This window comes from Carettochelys insculpta, chromosome 6, assembly GCF_033958435.1.
Source record: "Carettochelys insculpta isolate YL-2023 chromosome 6, ASM3395843v1, whole genome shotgun sequence".
Lineage (NCBI taxonomy): Eukaryota > Metazoa > Chordata > Testudines > Carettochelyidae > Carettochelys > Carettochelys insculpta.
In genome coordinates this window covers 97,872,215-97,887,753 of record NC_134142.1, presented here as the reverse complement: position 1 = coordinate 97,887,753, position 15,539 = coordinate 97,872,215, and the positions used below count along the sequence as shown (strand labels likewise).

The 15,539-nt window shown below is 40.0% G+C and overlaps 1 protein-coding gene across 1 annotated transcript in view; it reads left to right on the top strand.

Annotated features, from left to right (window-relative positions):
• ANO3 (anoctamin 3) overlaps positions 1-12,723 on the top strand; it is a 97,047-nt gene extending 84,324 nt beyond the window's left edge. Inside the window, exons 18-23 of the mRNA XM_074999005.1 lie at positions 779-924; positions 1,045-1,197; positions 4,097-4,244; positions 9,425-9,505; positions 11,113-11,218; positions 11,785-12,723. Of these exons, the coding sequence (XP_074855106.1) occupies positions 779-924; positions 1,045-1,197; positions 4,097-4,244; positions 9,425-9,505; positions 11,113-11,218; positions 11,785-11,967 (817 nt within the window). The 3' untranslated portion in view covers positions 11,968-12,723. The remainder of the gene's footprint in view (positions 1-778; positions 925-1,044; positions 1,198-4,096; positions 4,245-9,424; positions 9,506-11,112; positions 11,219-11,784) is intronic.
• Positions 12,724-15,539: the final 2,816 nt, after the last annotated feature.

Sequence of the window (15,539 nt, the reverse complement as noted above, 5' to 3'; positions counted from 1 at the left end):
CACATTCCCACGTTAAAGTATACCTCAGATCTTACCCAAGAGTACACAATCCCAGTCCTTTAAAATCTAAAATCTAAAGATTTATTCATAAACAGAAAGTAGGAATAGGTTGAGGGTAAATTAATGAACTGGCAACCTTAGGGGCTAAAGCCATGTGCTCTACCTGCATAAGCTAAAAGCCAGCTGGCCTTCAGCCAAGGCTATAGAGCAGAGACTTCAATCTCCATTGTCAGTGGTCTCAGTGCCTCTGTGATTAGCTTTTTACAGCCTTTAGCTAATCATTATTAATAACTCCACTATGACATAACCACTGCACAGCATCATAAGGGCTGGTCATAATCCTACTTCTATTTGTAGGTTCACCAAAACCTTATTAAAGACACATCCTTACCCCAAGGGAGAACAATATTATTTAATAAGTGTTCTTTCAAGAAAGCTCTGTATGGTTAAAAATATCCCTCTAGGTTTGCACATCAAAACTTCACCTCAAGAATAAGGAGCCTATCAGTGCCTAATGTCTCACTGAAGTTCAAAGTCAACCTTCAACATGTGGCTTTAGTTATATGTAAGGTCAGGCTGTCTGCTCTGCCTTGAATAGCCTTCTGTAAGAATACTGAGGAAACCTCTTGAGAAAGCATCCCCTTAGGCAAGCCCTCTTGAGTAGCTTGGAACAGTTCAAAATAGCCTAGGATGCTCACTCAGGATGATATCAGCGAATCCTGTAAACATTTAAATGGGCATCAGTGATGATATAAGCTTCATGATCTGTCTAATGTAGGTTGCTACAGAACTGGTGGTCACGACGCAAGATCAAGAAAGGAGGACAGTTATTGGAGCATAAAATTTTGCTACCTCAATGGGAAAAAGATTGGAATCTGCAGCCCATGAACCTCCACGGCTTAATGGATGAGTACTTAGAGATGGGTGAGCAAATGTGCAGAAACATGTGCCTTTCTTGTTGAACTCAGCAGCAGTTCCAAAGTTTATTTTTCCTTCTTAAGGCCACTTTTGTTTCCATATTCTAATCTGGCAATGTGTTGTTAGTTTTACAGTTTGGCTTTACCACCATCTTTGTTGCTGCCTTTCCACTGGCACCTCTCCTGGCCTTACTTAACAATATTATAGAAATAAGGCTTGATGCTTACAAGTTTGTTACACAGTGGAGGAGACCGATGCCTGCAAGGGCAACAGATATAGGTAAGAGAGTATAATGAAGATACCCAGTCACTGCATTACCAGTGTGTGTTTTATTCTCTAAAACTGCTAATACCATGAAAAGTTTATAAATAATTGAAAGGAAATGGGTGTAACAGATTAACTACAAATATCAACAGTGACCAAAATGTTGAACAATAGCTAGCAAAGTCTCCACTAGCAAATTCTTTTGGAAAATCAGGCCCTTTTTCAAAAGAATACACAGAGTGTCCACGCACAAAATGTGCTCTTTCAATCCAAAATTGAAAGAATGTAGTTCTTCCTGTGGAAGCCATCTTCCATTCCTGGATCAGGAAGAGCGCCTCCTTTGGAAAGCTTCTTTCAAAAAAAAAAAGCATGTGTAGCTGCTCTATGGGCTTTTTTCTTGAATGGGCAGTCCTCATGGCACCAGATTTTTTGACCTGTGGCCTGCTTTTTCAAAAGAGTGGCTCAATCTTTCAATTCCCTTTTTGGTATGTGGACAAACTCTTTTGAAAGCTCTTCTGGAAGATCATCTTCTGAAAGACTGCTGTAGCATAGACATAGCCTAGGAGTCTGAAGTTGGGTTTTAAAACTATATTTTGTCACCTAAGTAAATTGCCTCATTTTCTAAAAGTAGTGAGCACCACAATTCCCAATGACAGATCACTGTGGTGAGCTCTTTGGAAACTAGGCCTACTTATTCTGAGGTCACATTTTTGGAGGGAAAAAAAGAACTCTGGACCTAAAATGATATCCAAAATTATTCAGTGTCAGTAGGCTTTCAAAGCAGAAGTTCTTTGACCTGAATCTTGTCATAAGCAGAGACTGTTTGGTCCTAGTAAAATTCAAATTGGATTTAAGTCGCTTTTTGCCATTTTTAGTTTCTTATTCTTAGGCCTTTCTATGTATACATTTTGGCACTTAGTTATACCTTTATGAAGAGTTTTGACTTTATAAAGGTGACCTACTACACTCAAGATGTACTGTTGATACAACTGGGAGTGCCCAGGCAGGAATTATGTTAATACACAGCTATGCATTGGAGCATGCATGATGTCATGCATCTGATGAAGTGGGTCTTTGCCCACAAAAGCTTATGCTCCAGTAAATCTGTTATTCTGTAAGGTGCCAAAAGACTTCTCATTGTTTTTGAAGATGCAAACTGACAAGCTACCCTTCTGATAGCCATGTGTTGGGGTTCTCTGGGACAGAATGACAGTATATCTCATATCGCCTTCATAAGGAGTAACACAAGTTTATGGTTGGTGTCAGCCTGTGTCAGATTTATAGAAATTTCCAGACTTTCTGCTTGAGCTAAGTGTAATGGGGGAATGGGCCCACTATTGAGATGGACTTTCCTGGCTTCTACACTACCCAGTAAAATGGGCTAATGAAAATATCCAAGTCCACACTTCCACTTCCTTTACTCTCTGTTGTCCCAGATGTCAAGGCCTCCCTTCTACTCTCCTGTTGGCTGAGTCCTCATAACCTCAACAAGGTTGCACCCAGGATTCCTGGAGGACTTGACCCCCAACCTTGTTGGGGTCATCTAGGGTAGGGGCCAAGGCATTCCTACTCTGGGTGCTCTTACCACAAGAAACTTTTCAATCACCCACTGATCATTATGCACAATTCAAAGCAAATACAATGGATTAACCAGCAATCCTTAAAAAAAAAAAAAAAAAAAAAAAAAGGAAATAAGGGAAAATGTGAAGGGTTAAGGGAAAACACAACACCCTGCTGTGTGGCATGGAGATGTCACAATGTCTCTGGGATGCAAGTGCAGTTCGGTCTGCTCTTCATAGATCCCAGGCCTCCCTCCCAGGCCCTGGCAATTCTACAGGGATGCCATAGATCAGACATTTGCTCTGGTTGTGTCCATACACTTTCAGTTTCTGTATGGCAAGACCCTCAGCCCCCAGATGTGGTTATGATTCCCCTCTAAGTCTGGCATGTGAGACTCTTGGCTGATGATGACTGTATGCTGGGCCTCTGCCCCAGACCCCGCCCCCCCCAATCAATCTCCCCAGAGACTCACCACACTGGGCTCCAGACTACTCCTGGTCCAGCTCCCGTCCCAGCTTCAGTTCTGCTTTCCGCTGCTCCGCCTCCAGCTCCCTGGGCTTCCCCACAGCCCCTCTGACTCTATGCTTGCAGCTCTCCTCCCAGCACAGTATCTGCTCTGTGGGCTATGTCTCAGGGTCTCCTTTCTGGGCTGTCTCAGGCCCTGTAGCTGCAGTCTTGTTTCCAAAACAAAATCTGTTCTCTGGGTGATGTCTCTGCTCCCCAACTCAGCTCAGGCCCCTGCTCTCTCCTTAGGTCAGCCCTGCTCTGTCTGAGCCAGGCAACCTCTGCTCACATGGAGGAGAGAACTGAGCCATGCCCCCAGCCTACTGACTCCCTAATTACCCTGCCCACCCATCAGACAGGGTGACCTGGAGCATTGGCTTCTTCTCAGCGTTCCTGGGGACTTTCTCTGGGTCCCAATTTCTCATGGACTATTATTTTCATTTTGGTACTAGGAGCTAGCCAGCCAAAAATAAAACCCACTGATTTTTAGTAAGAACAACCCTTACATAAATGAGACTTTACATTGGGAACACTATACATACCCCCATACAGTTAAGCAACATTCCCAATATTTTTCCCTTCTAATCTCCATTGTATCACTTTGTTTGGTCACCCTCACTCTCTTGATATGCCAAACTGGGGGATTTGGGATTTTGAGATTGGAACTAAGACTAGAAGAAACCTGTTGTTCAAACATAGCCCATAATTGCAAAATTCTTCTGAAGTTTAGCTTAATCCCATTCTAGATCTGAGCATAGCTTTTCTGGCACAAACATATTTCTCAATAAACCAGAAGAACAGCATAAAAGAATATTCTCATTCTTTTGATTTTAATTTTTCTTTCTCCTAGGTATCTGGTATGGAATCCTTGAAGGAATTGGAGTCCTGGCTGTCATCACTAATGCCTTTGTTATTGCAATTACTTCTGACTATATCCCACGTTTTGTCTATGCATACAAATACGGCCCTTGTACAGATGAAGGATACAGACAGGAAAAGTAATTTAGACATTTTCTAAATTTACTTTTTCTTTTTTTCTTTCTTTCTTTCTTTCTTTCTTTCTCATACTATCTTGCTGCAGAAGTGTTTTTCCCATTGTCTGCCTTCATTCTGTACACTGAATTAGTAGTATTTTGTTCTTGATGTTTCACATAGTTTTCTAAGCAACTTCCACAGATGTCTTCTTAAAATACAGTCGTGATTTTTCTTTTCCAACTGCCTTCACCAGCCTGAAATACAGTGACTGGTTTAAACATGAACAGAGAAGATGAATGGAACAATTGAGAGATTCATATAGGCTCATGTAAAATTTAAGTGTGTAACAAAAAAGTTGATATCTGTGCTGTGTGTTGGCGCTTTGGCCATACAAAATTTAATTTGTGTAATTAATTGTAGCAGAGAAGACTGTGAAATAAACAAATGTGTGCTCATTACACAAGTTGTAGTTTTAGATTAAAGTGTTTTGGATCATCATAATACCAAGTCATAAAAAGTTTATAACCCTAGCATGGAAATTGTTCAGACTACCTGCTGCAGTAAGGTAGTAGGCAGTAGTAGTCATCTTTGATCCTGAGGGATCATGGGTTTGCGCCCCAGTTGGACTGATTCGAGTGGTGTCTTCTGTGGCTGTACAATCCAATGCGGGAGTGGCAGTCCTTTTCGCACTGTGAGCAGCAGTAGGCAGATGTCGCTCTGGTATCACAGGCACGGATCTTCCTGAGAGCTCTCCTGTCTTCTGCTTCCTTCCCCAAGGTAGCTTCATACATAACAAGAGCTTCCTTCACTCCCTGTTTCTAGGCATGCCTGTCTGAGGCAGGCGAATGCCAGGTGTTCACACTGATAGAGAGAGTGCTGAGGTCACGCTTGCACGTGTCCTTGTAGCGCAATTTAGGTCGCCCTTTCGGCCTCTTTCCAGATGCCAGTTTGCCGAAGAGGAGGTCCTTCAGTATTCGGCCATCCGTCATGCATGAGACATGGCCCAGCCAGCGCATACACCTCTGTTTGAGAAGGGTAAACATGGAGTTGGTGCCTGCCCTCTCAAGCACTGCGCTACTGGGGACATTGTCCTGCCATGAGATACTGAATATGCACCTAAGGTAGCACATGTGGAATGTGTTGAGCCGCTGCTCTTGTTTTGAGCGCAAAGTCCATGTTTCACTGGCATACAGCAGTGTGCTCAAAACACAGGCTGTGTAGACCTGCATCTTGGAGTGTACAGTGAGCTTATTGTTAGCCCATACTCTCTTCATCAGCCTGGAGAACGTTGTGGCGGCTTTTCCAATGTGCTTGTTGATCTCGCTATCAAGTGACAAGTTGTCCAAGATCGTCGAGCCTAGGTACATGAACTCATGGATGACTTCCAGTTCGTAGTCTAGCACGTTGATAGATGGCTTGTTACCCATGTTTTGTGTATTTCACATAGGAGAGAAGTTCTCAAAAAACTTTGTCTTTAAAGTTGTTTTCTTTCTCAAATATATAATCAAACGTGATGAAGAGTTACACAGAGTAATAAGAGCTGTAGCATTAGTCAGCTGGGGATGATGGCAAAAGCTAGAGGTCCTATTAACCTTTTTTTACATATAGCCCTAATTTTTGAGAGTAGTTACTTTGGTGTGTCAGTTTTGAGGTGCTAAAATTCAGACATCCAGATGGGAGCAAGTGTTACATTTTCAAGCTGGAGCTCCTGGATAGTGATGCCCTGCCAGAATCACCACTCCTGAAAATTTAGACTTTTATCTTGCATTTTGGTGGAGTGTGATTTACTTGAAGACACAAAGTATGAAAAGGTTATAGAATTATAGAAATGTATGGCTGAAGGGACCTCAAAAAGTCAGCAATTCCAACTCCCTATGATATGCTGAGATAGGACCAAATAAACTTAGACCAACTCTAATAGGTGCTTGTCCAAACGTGCTCTTAAAAGCTTCCAATGATGGGAATTCCACATCCTCTCTTGAAAGTAACCAGTTAGAAGTTGGTAGCTTTCCTTCTTGACTAATCTAAATGTCCTTTGCTGGAGATTAAGAACAATATATGTTTTCCTGTCTCCAACTGATATGGAGAACAAATGATCCCTGGCTTCTTTATGAAAGGCCCTATCCTTAGGGTGGGTTGGTTTGTTTGTCTTTTTGTTTGTTTGTTTTTGGGTTTTAAGACTGTTACAGGATTCCCCCTCAGTCTTCTTTTATCAAGACTGAATGAGCCCATTTTTTAGTATTTGCCCATTGGTCAAGTTTTCTAAACCTCTATCATTTTTGTGGCTTCCCTCTGGACTCCCTGCAAGTTGTCCACATCTTTCTTTAAATTCGGCATCCAGAGCTGGACACATTAATCCAGCTGAGGCCTCATAGTGCCAAGTAGAAAAGGGCAGTTACCACCCATCTCTTAGCTAAACACTCCTTGTTAATGTACTTTTTCATAACTGCATTGCATTGTTAACTCACTCAGTTTATGATCCATAGGAGCCTACAGATCATTTTCAGCAATAATCCTTATTTTGTAGTTGTCCACATGATTTTCCTTCCTAATTGTAGTAATTTGCATGTATCTGTATTGAACATAATCTTGTTGATTTCAGAAGAATTCTTCAGTTTCTCAAGGTCCTTTGGGTTTCTAACCTTGTGCTCCTAAGTGCTCGCAACACCTCCCAATTTTGTGTCATTTGTGAATTTTATGAGTGCACTTTTCAGTCTCCTATCAAAGCCACTAATGAAACTATATAGTAGTACTGGATTCAGAAGGCACCCCTGCAAGGATCCCATTAGACAGACCGCCTCAGTTTGACAGAGCAGGTGGGAGCACTTGTCCATCTGTTCTAGTATCTTGTCTTGTGATGAGCGAATCTCAGATACTTCAGAGGAAGGTGCTAGGGCTCTATATTGGACAACTATGGAATAACTTGCCATAGGCGATTTGTGGCTGGCTTACGTGCTGAAGCAGGATCTTTATATCCCTGACAAATGTTTATCCTACCTAATGTAACTGTGGTAACCCTTATTAGTCACATAAATGTTTAATGTGTTTCATTTTGGCCTTGTAGCAATGTGTTCCGCAGGGTTGTGAGTACAGTGGCATTACTTTCTTATGACAGTGAGTGCCATGAATTAATTACATATCTGTGGTCAGTGTTAAAGCATTATTTTCATCTTTACATCATGACATTGTCTTTGGCCTATTTGGCTGCTCATCAGAGTTGGTCATGTTGAGACACCAGGCAAAAATAAGTCAAGGGCAATAAGCATTTACAATCATCATCATTGAAATTTACTGTCATCTTTTATTCCTATATTTTGAAAATAATGGCTTCGACATTTCAGAATTCATCATTTCCTCTCTCTTCCTTTGTTGAGGTGGGCTGTATAAGTCATTCTGAGTGTTCAAGTCACAGCAGTTGGTTTTTTTCCTCCTGCTGGAATTTATTCCTTAACATTTAGCTTTTTACCTTTGTGGAGGGTTGATTGTTCCCATCCATCACCCCGACAAAAATAGAAGGAGTGAAATTTGAGGAAAAAGTTGTCTTTTGAACTGATGCCGTACTTGTTTAGCATTTAAGTGCTTATTAAAAATTAATGACTAGATTAAAAAGATGTGCAGCTTTGTCTCTTGTTCATTGCTGGTATCTTGCAATTTAGAGTTCTTTGGCTTGAAAATTATGCATTCAGTACGTGGAATGTTCAGACTAACTTTGTAAATATGTTTCAGGATTTTATTATGTTTTCTTATTTCATGGTTTTCTTTGTGATTTTTAAAATATGTTGCATTGATGCAACATCAGCGGTAAATATGCCCTTGTTCCTCTGAGAAGGTTTATTGTTTTAACTTTGTTACATTCTTTATAGTTTCCTCCTGCCTAGTTTTTACTGCATGGTTAAAATTTCCTTCCACCTTGTCAGTGTCCTCTTTGGTTTCTTCATCTTTGTTGGCTGGTAAAGTTCAGGTCATGGTGGATTGGCTAGATTCTGGTCTCACTAGATTTGATAGATAATCCTCATGAATCATTTTTGCACTGGATGATACTGCTTCTGCTCATGCTGGCCCATCTGGGGGACAATACATCTTATCAGGAAAGGCATTTCTTCATATTCCTGCCTTCAGACTGCTGCTTAATATGCACTTACTTTCATCACATAAAGCCACAAAGCCATTCAATTCACAATGAATTCAGTGGGAATCTTAAACAGTCTTCAATGGCAACTCGATCATACTTCACCATGGCAAGCTCCCAACTAAAATTATGCTGTGGCTCTCACCCATTAACTCTCAGTATATTACTGTGGAGCAGAGGAGGCAAAAGGCAGTGCTTTTTAAAGTTCCTCTTTTCAGAGGAACAAATTGTGATTTTTGGTGAGGATGACAACCGACTTCCAGTTTAAAAGAAAACTAACAGGGTGATTTTTGGTACCTATATTGCAATATCTTCCTCAGATGCTCCTACCATATCTTTTAAAGACCTTTTTTGTAGCTCAGATTAAAGGGCTCTAATTATTCTTTCTTAAAATCGCTTTGTCCTTCAGGAGTCGCTTGTAAGCCAAAACTGGTTTAAGTAGGAAGGATAGGTTTTCTGAGGAAGAGTAGATGGCTCAGCAATTTTTTCAGGGCTATATGGAGCCTTTCAACTCTAGGTCATCGGTCTGTATGTGTCAGTACTGACCAAAACTTTTTGCCATCGGATGGCTCTTTGCCACATGTGGAAAGCAGTTTGGTACTCTCCATTTTGTTTGGAGTGAGTAAGTCCAGATCATAAATATCACCGTCATGTTGGCACTATTTAGCTCCATTATTGGCCAGCTCTGCAAGATGATCTGTATGTACTTTCTTTACCGTAGATCCCTTCAGGTTCATGTATTTTGCCAGGACATTGTGGAGAATCTTGATTTGCTACTGACTGTACTGTACCTGATGGTTGGAAAAAGAGTGAAAATCAGAATCCAACTCCATTTGAATGCACAAAATTCATTTAGAAATAGTCTTAGGGTTTACCATTGAACAATAATTGACTTTGAGACTCATCCACAAACCTTACCACTAAAAATAATAAATGCTAATTTGAAAGGCATGCCATAACCCTGGACATGCATTGGTGATGGCAGGAGATGGGTGAAGCATGTTTTGCATGCACAATCTATGATACACAACTGTTGTTTTCAGAAAATATTTCGATTATGTCTTTTTCTTCCAGATGTTTAAAGGGATACGTCAACAGCAGTTTATCAGTATTTGATTTGAGCGAGCTTGGAATGGGATACTCAGGATACTGCAGGTGAGTGTTAAAAACACAACTTGTTTATCTTTATGTGACTATCTATGATGTAAGGGTTTAGGTTACATTCAGAAAAAGTAGCTTTTGTAGTATTTTAGTTGATCGAATATCCTTGTAAACTTGTTTGATTTAGAGATTTCACCACTCTGTAGGAAGACAATGTGGCCCAGTGGATAAAGCACTGAACTTGTACTCAATAGACAAGACCTCCGTTTTATTGCTGGCTCTTTCACTGGCATACTGCATGAGCTTGGACAAGTCATTTCAAGTCCCAATACTTCCATTTCCCTGTCTGTAAAATGGAGATGCCTCTTTTTATAAAGCACCTTAGGTCTGCAGTTCTATACATCAGTCCCTTGAGTTACACAAGGGTTCCATTCCCATGCGCCCTCGCATAATTCGAATTTCGTGTAAGTCGGGGGCGGTGGCTTTTTTTCCCTGGTGGAATGCAGGTTATGTGGCCAGGGAAGCATTGGGAGCACCTGGAGCTCCATTTGAATGGTAAGTCCTGGGCTGGAGGGGGGCAGCTGGGGAAGGTTAAGCTGGAAGTGGATTGGGAAAGTGGGAGAGGGCTGGGGGGTTAAGCTTGGGGTGGGTTAAGGTTGCAGGGGGGTATGAGGATAGAGTTGAGCTGGGACCACATGTGCCGGGGGGGTGGTGATCTGCAGCCACAGGGGTATGAGCCAGGCTGCAGGGGTGGGGGATGAACCGGAGCCATGCAGGTCCAGGGGGGAGTAGGATTTTGAGCTGCTCTTAAGTTGCGTATTTTGAGGGATTCCTGTATTAAGAGCACAGTAGTGGTATAATGTTTCTGGTTTAAAATCCAGCACAGGATTTACTGTCAGATTAGGCTGTGCAGGCAGAATGAGTATAGGGAATGCAGCAGAGACCCACAATGCAGGCTGAAGAGAACATTTTCCTTTAATTTGACGAAGGAAAAAAAAAAGGCTATGCAATGTCTAGGTTTACTAGACATTGACACTTAGCTGAGACTGTTTGAAGCATTCCAGAAGTAAATCTAATGAATTTAGGCCTGCTTAGGAAGAAATTCATTTGAACTTGAAGCTCAAAATGAATCTGGAGGATTCTTCTGCATGAAAGTGACACATAAGATTTGAAATGAATCCACTATGTTAAGTTCAGCCACATTCAGTACTCTCATGCACTGTGAATCATTTTCCAACTTTTTAACTGAAATGCTCCTGAAGTATGTTTATAGTTATCATACATCCTTAAACATTTTGTATTTAAAATAAATAATTTTCATTCCTTTATTCCTCATTGTTTGGTCATATTCTAAAGCCACAGATCATTTTGATTGAAAACAAGCAGGCCCGTAGAACCTTAAACACTAACAAATTTATTTATTAGGTAATGAACTTTCATGGGTGAGACCCACTTCCTCAGATTACCTAGTAAATAAATTTGTTAGCCTTTAAGGTGTTATGGGACTGCTCATTTTTTGTGAAGCTAAAAACTAACATAGCTGAGACTATTTATCATTCTGATGACTTTTCATTCCAGCAACCATGTAACAATGCATAGATGAGATATTTGCAGGATTCCAAGTGTTTTCTTACAAGAGTATGTTTTTCTTTGTATTACAGATATCGAGATTATAGAGCGCCACCCTGGAGTTCAGTTCCTTATGAGTTCACTTTGCAGTTCTGGCATGTCTTAGCTGCACGGCTGGCTTTCATTATAGTATTTGAGGTTAGTGAAGTACTAGGGGCGAAATACTGCGACTACTGCTGTTCCCTTTTGTAAATCAGATATCCTGATCTGAGGCTCATAAAGTGCTGGTTAGCACAATAAACTAAGTGATTACATCTTATGCTCTATGGAGAAGCAACAAAGATTTAGGCATATGAGAAAATACCATTGCTGGTTAATTGCCTCTTACTGGCAATCTGTGTTGAGGAAGTTTGCACAAATTCTGTAGACAGTTTCTAGGGCCTCATTTTCTCTGTCCAAACTCATCTGACATGTAGATGTCAAGACAAATCTCTGTGAAGTAATAGAAGAAGAAGAAATGAGTCTTGAATGTGCATTAAGTTTAGATAATTAGAACTTAGGTTTGCTCTTAGGAAGTTGTTACTTACACTTTGTTCCTGCTGTATTGTAATATGTTGCTTATACATGAGGTTGCTTTAATGCTTACTTATATTATGACTCAAATTCTGGTCCCACTTTTGCCATTGACTTCTGGAGCATCAACATTTGGCCCTAAACTGAACATGTACACATCTATGAACAAATTATTTCTTTCTCATTTTCAGCACCTTGTTTTTGGAATAAAGTCTTTCATTGCTTACCTGATCCCAGACATGCCCAAAGACTTGTGTGACAGAATGAGAAGAGAGAAGTACTTAGTCCAGGAAATGATGTATGAGGCTGAACTAGAGCATTTGCAGAGAGAGCGGAAAAAGAATGGGAAACAATATCACCATGAATGGCCTTGATACCATATAGCAACACAAAAAGACTATGATAACTGACTAATGCAGGTCTCAAACTAAGTTAGATCTGGCAATGAGGATCAGTGTGTGTATATACACTGCAGTTGGAAAATAGTGAGCTTTGCTGGGTACTGGAAAACATATGCTTCCAATGAAGAAAATGAATAGCCATATCTGTCACTGGTCTGTGTCAATACCAGAAGTTGCTACCAATTCAGCAGCAACTGCAATGAGAGCTTGAGCGCTTGGGTGCACCAGTAAAATAAATTGCAATGAACTTTCATGCTATTCATCTGATCATCAACAGCGTACTGAAAATAAATGCATCACCTGTAAAATTTTCGTATTAAGGGCATGACTAAAAACAAGTTAAATGATATCTGCTACTTCTTCAGCTTTTGATTGCTCAATTGACGTTATAATGCCTATGGGGAAAAAAAAAGTATGATTGTTTGTTGCCTTTGTGACCATAAATTGATGTTAATGATCCCTCAAGCTTACTGTTCATCAGGATTGATCTAGTCTCTTGGTGAGATTGTGGATGTAGTTGTGATCTAGGAAGAGGACACAAGGCTGTTCAATATATACTATGCAGTTCAAGGTTTGCACATCATGTCTCATTCATCTGTCTTTATAGATAAAGCCAAAACCTGCAAGTTCAAAGAACAATAGTTCCATTGAAAGAATACATCAGTGCATTGCCCATGTTGCAGCTATATTTTTTAAAAGTGGCTATTTGAATTGTCTTGTCATTTTTATATGCAAAAAGGCCATTGCCACATACTTCCAGACTAAATGAATAACTACGTCCATGCTAAATGTAGCATGCAGATGAATAACTCTGTCAACGTTATTTTCTGTTTGATCTACCTAGACAGTGATTCTATGGCTTCTTAAAATATAGACTTGAAATGTTCTATAGCAGTGCAAATAATTTAATTTTGTGTGTGTATGTGTGTATATATATGTATATATATATGTGTGTGTGTATATATATGTATGTACATATACTTAAACTTTATGCAGGCTGCTGCCATGTATGCAGATATATATCAAATATACAGTATGATATCATGAATTGCTTGTTCAGGGAAAGAATAGCAGAGTTCTGTATGACAGTACTCTGCCTAGTCCACTAATGTGCATCCTTTATCTTGGGCTCAATAGATCAAAGCATGGGCAAATATGTGTATATTACTATTAGGATTAGATTTTTTCTGCTTTTATGCCTTTTGGGGATAATTTTTTTTTAAATCAGCAGAAAAACTAAATGTTCTCATAGAGAATTGAACTTCAATTTTCGCATCCATACAGGATACTGCAGTGTCAGTTCTGGTTGTACCTGTAGCCGTAAATTGTCTTTATTTTTAATATTTAATAATAGGGGAGAAATAAAGTACTAAACTAACACAAGTATATAAGATTCAATTGTGGAAAATGTGAAAACTAATATGACCCTGCTTCTCGTTTGTACAGTTTAATAATATGGTTATTATTTCTCTCAGATTAAAAGTAAAAAATCAAAGGTAATTTACTTTGAAGACTCATGTTAGGGTGCAACAAAGCACAGTAAGACACAAAAATTCTATCATCAGTCTTGAGGACAAGTCTCCCCTTGGCTGCAAAGAATGAGAGAAGTTGAAGTTTTCCATCTTAGAATACCTCATTTAGGTAAAAAGTATAACTTCGATGTTTACTTGCACAAATTCAAAATGTGTCTTATCTTATTATTTCAATATCACTGAAAGAGGAATATTTTTCATATGAGCATATTTTTAATGTACCTATCTTTGGGACTGATCCTAAGCCCCTGAAGGTAAATGTTAAGACTTGTTCTGTCTTCACTGGGTGGGCCTTGCTTCTGACTCTTAGGGTGCGTCTACACTAGCTGGTTACTTCGAAGTAGCTGGCACAATGTTGAAATAGTACGTGTCGCATCTACACACGCCATGTGCTATTTCGACATTGAAATCGACGTTAGGTGGTGAGACGTCGAAATTGCTATTCCCATCCGAAGATGGGAACAGCGCCCTACTTTGACATTCAACGTTGAAGTAGGGCATGTGTAAACGATCCACGTCCCGCTACTTCAAAATAGCAGGGTCCTCCATGGCAACCATCAGCTGAGGGGTTGAGAGATGCTCTGTCCAGCCCCTGTGGGGCTCTATGGTCACCACATGCAGCAGCCCTTAGCCCAGGGCTTCTGGCGGCTGCTGCTGCTGCTGCTGCAGCTGAGGGTCCATGCTGCGTGCATAGGGTCTGCAACTGGTTGTCGGCTCTGTGGATCTCGTGCTGTGCAGGCCAAGTGTGTCTGGGAGGGGCCCTTTAAGGGAGAGGCTTGGGGCTTCGCTGGCCCTTTATTTCGACGGGGAGCACTTGTGTGTGTGGATGCTCCACATTTCCTTCTGGGGCGGCTCCTTTCGATGTTCTCCATCGCTACTTCAACGTTGAACGTCAGTGGCACCAGCCCTGGAGGACGTGTAGCTGATACGCGTCAAAGTAGCCTATTTCAATGTTCTTACTTCGAAACAGGCTACTTCGACGTAATGTGCTAGTGTAGACGTAGCCTAACTGAATTTTACAGAGTCCTCTATTAATGCGGAATACCAGCTGTTCATGACCAGACCAAACTGCCTAGGTTTTCATGATTTGGAGCTGAGAGTCTAATTAGAGTTTAATTAACATTTTCACAGCATTAGCTCTCTAGAATTCAGACTTTCCTATGCTTTTATTAAAGAAGAAAGGTTTACATTCTATTCTGTTTCCACTGTATTCTCAGTATCACATGCTTCACAATAAGTTCTTAATTTGCTTCTGTCTTATGTTGAAGACATCCATGTTGTCTGGTTTAATTTACTAACTCTCCAGCTTAATAGCATCCTGTTTGACTTTTATTCATTAACTAGCATAGAACCACAAATGTTATGTCTTCTTCTGTTCTATCTAAATACAAAATGCCTTGGCTGGATCAAGGCAGAAAGACTAGGATCAATTTAGCAAAAAATTAGGAAAAATTACTCATATTTCTACATGTACTTTCTCTGGTATTTTCATACAACAATATATAGCTGGAAGAATTCCAATTGGGCATTAAAAATAAAGTAATACAGGAAGATTTTTTTTAATCAAGTACAGTGTTGGATTTGGGATGTACAGAAGTCTTCTATAATGATTTTCCATGTAGAAATATGAAAAATATGTTCGAGAAGAATATATATATTTGACATTGTTCAGTTAATTTAATGTGCTAGAGAAGCACAAAAACTTCTGGAGAAATACTGTATGTTATTGTTCCGTTGTTTCTATAGTGTATCAATATTGTCTACAGACTTTGCATATGTATCAGAATTTCTTTTAATTGACAAACTTTCTTCTAGATTTCATTTAATGTATTGTTTACATAAATGCAAATTATTTTACAAAAGTCTAAGGCACACTCTGTCCTCAGGAATTACATATTAGATGAATGCTGATTCCCGATATTTTCATATTCTAGATATTTGTCTTTCCAAACAAATGACTTGTGCATGCAAGCTGCTTTTGTGAAGTCCAGAGCTGCAGAGCTTCTAAACCTA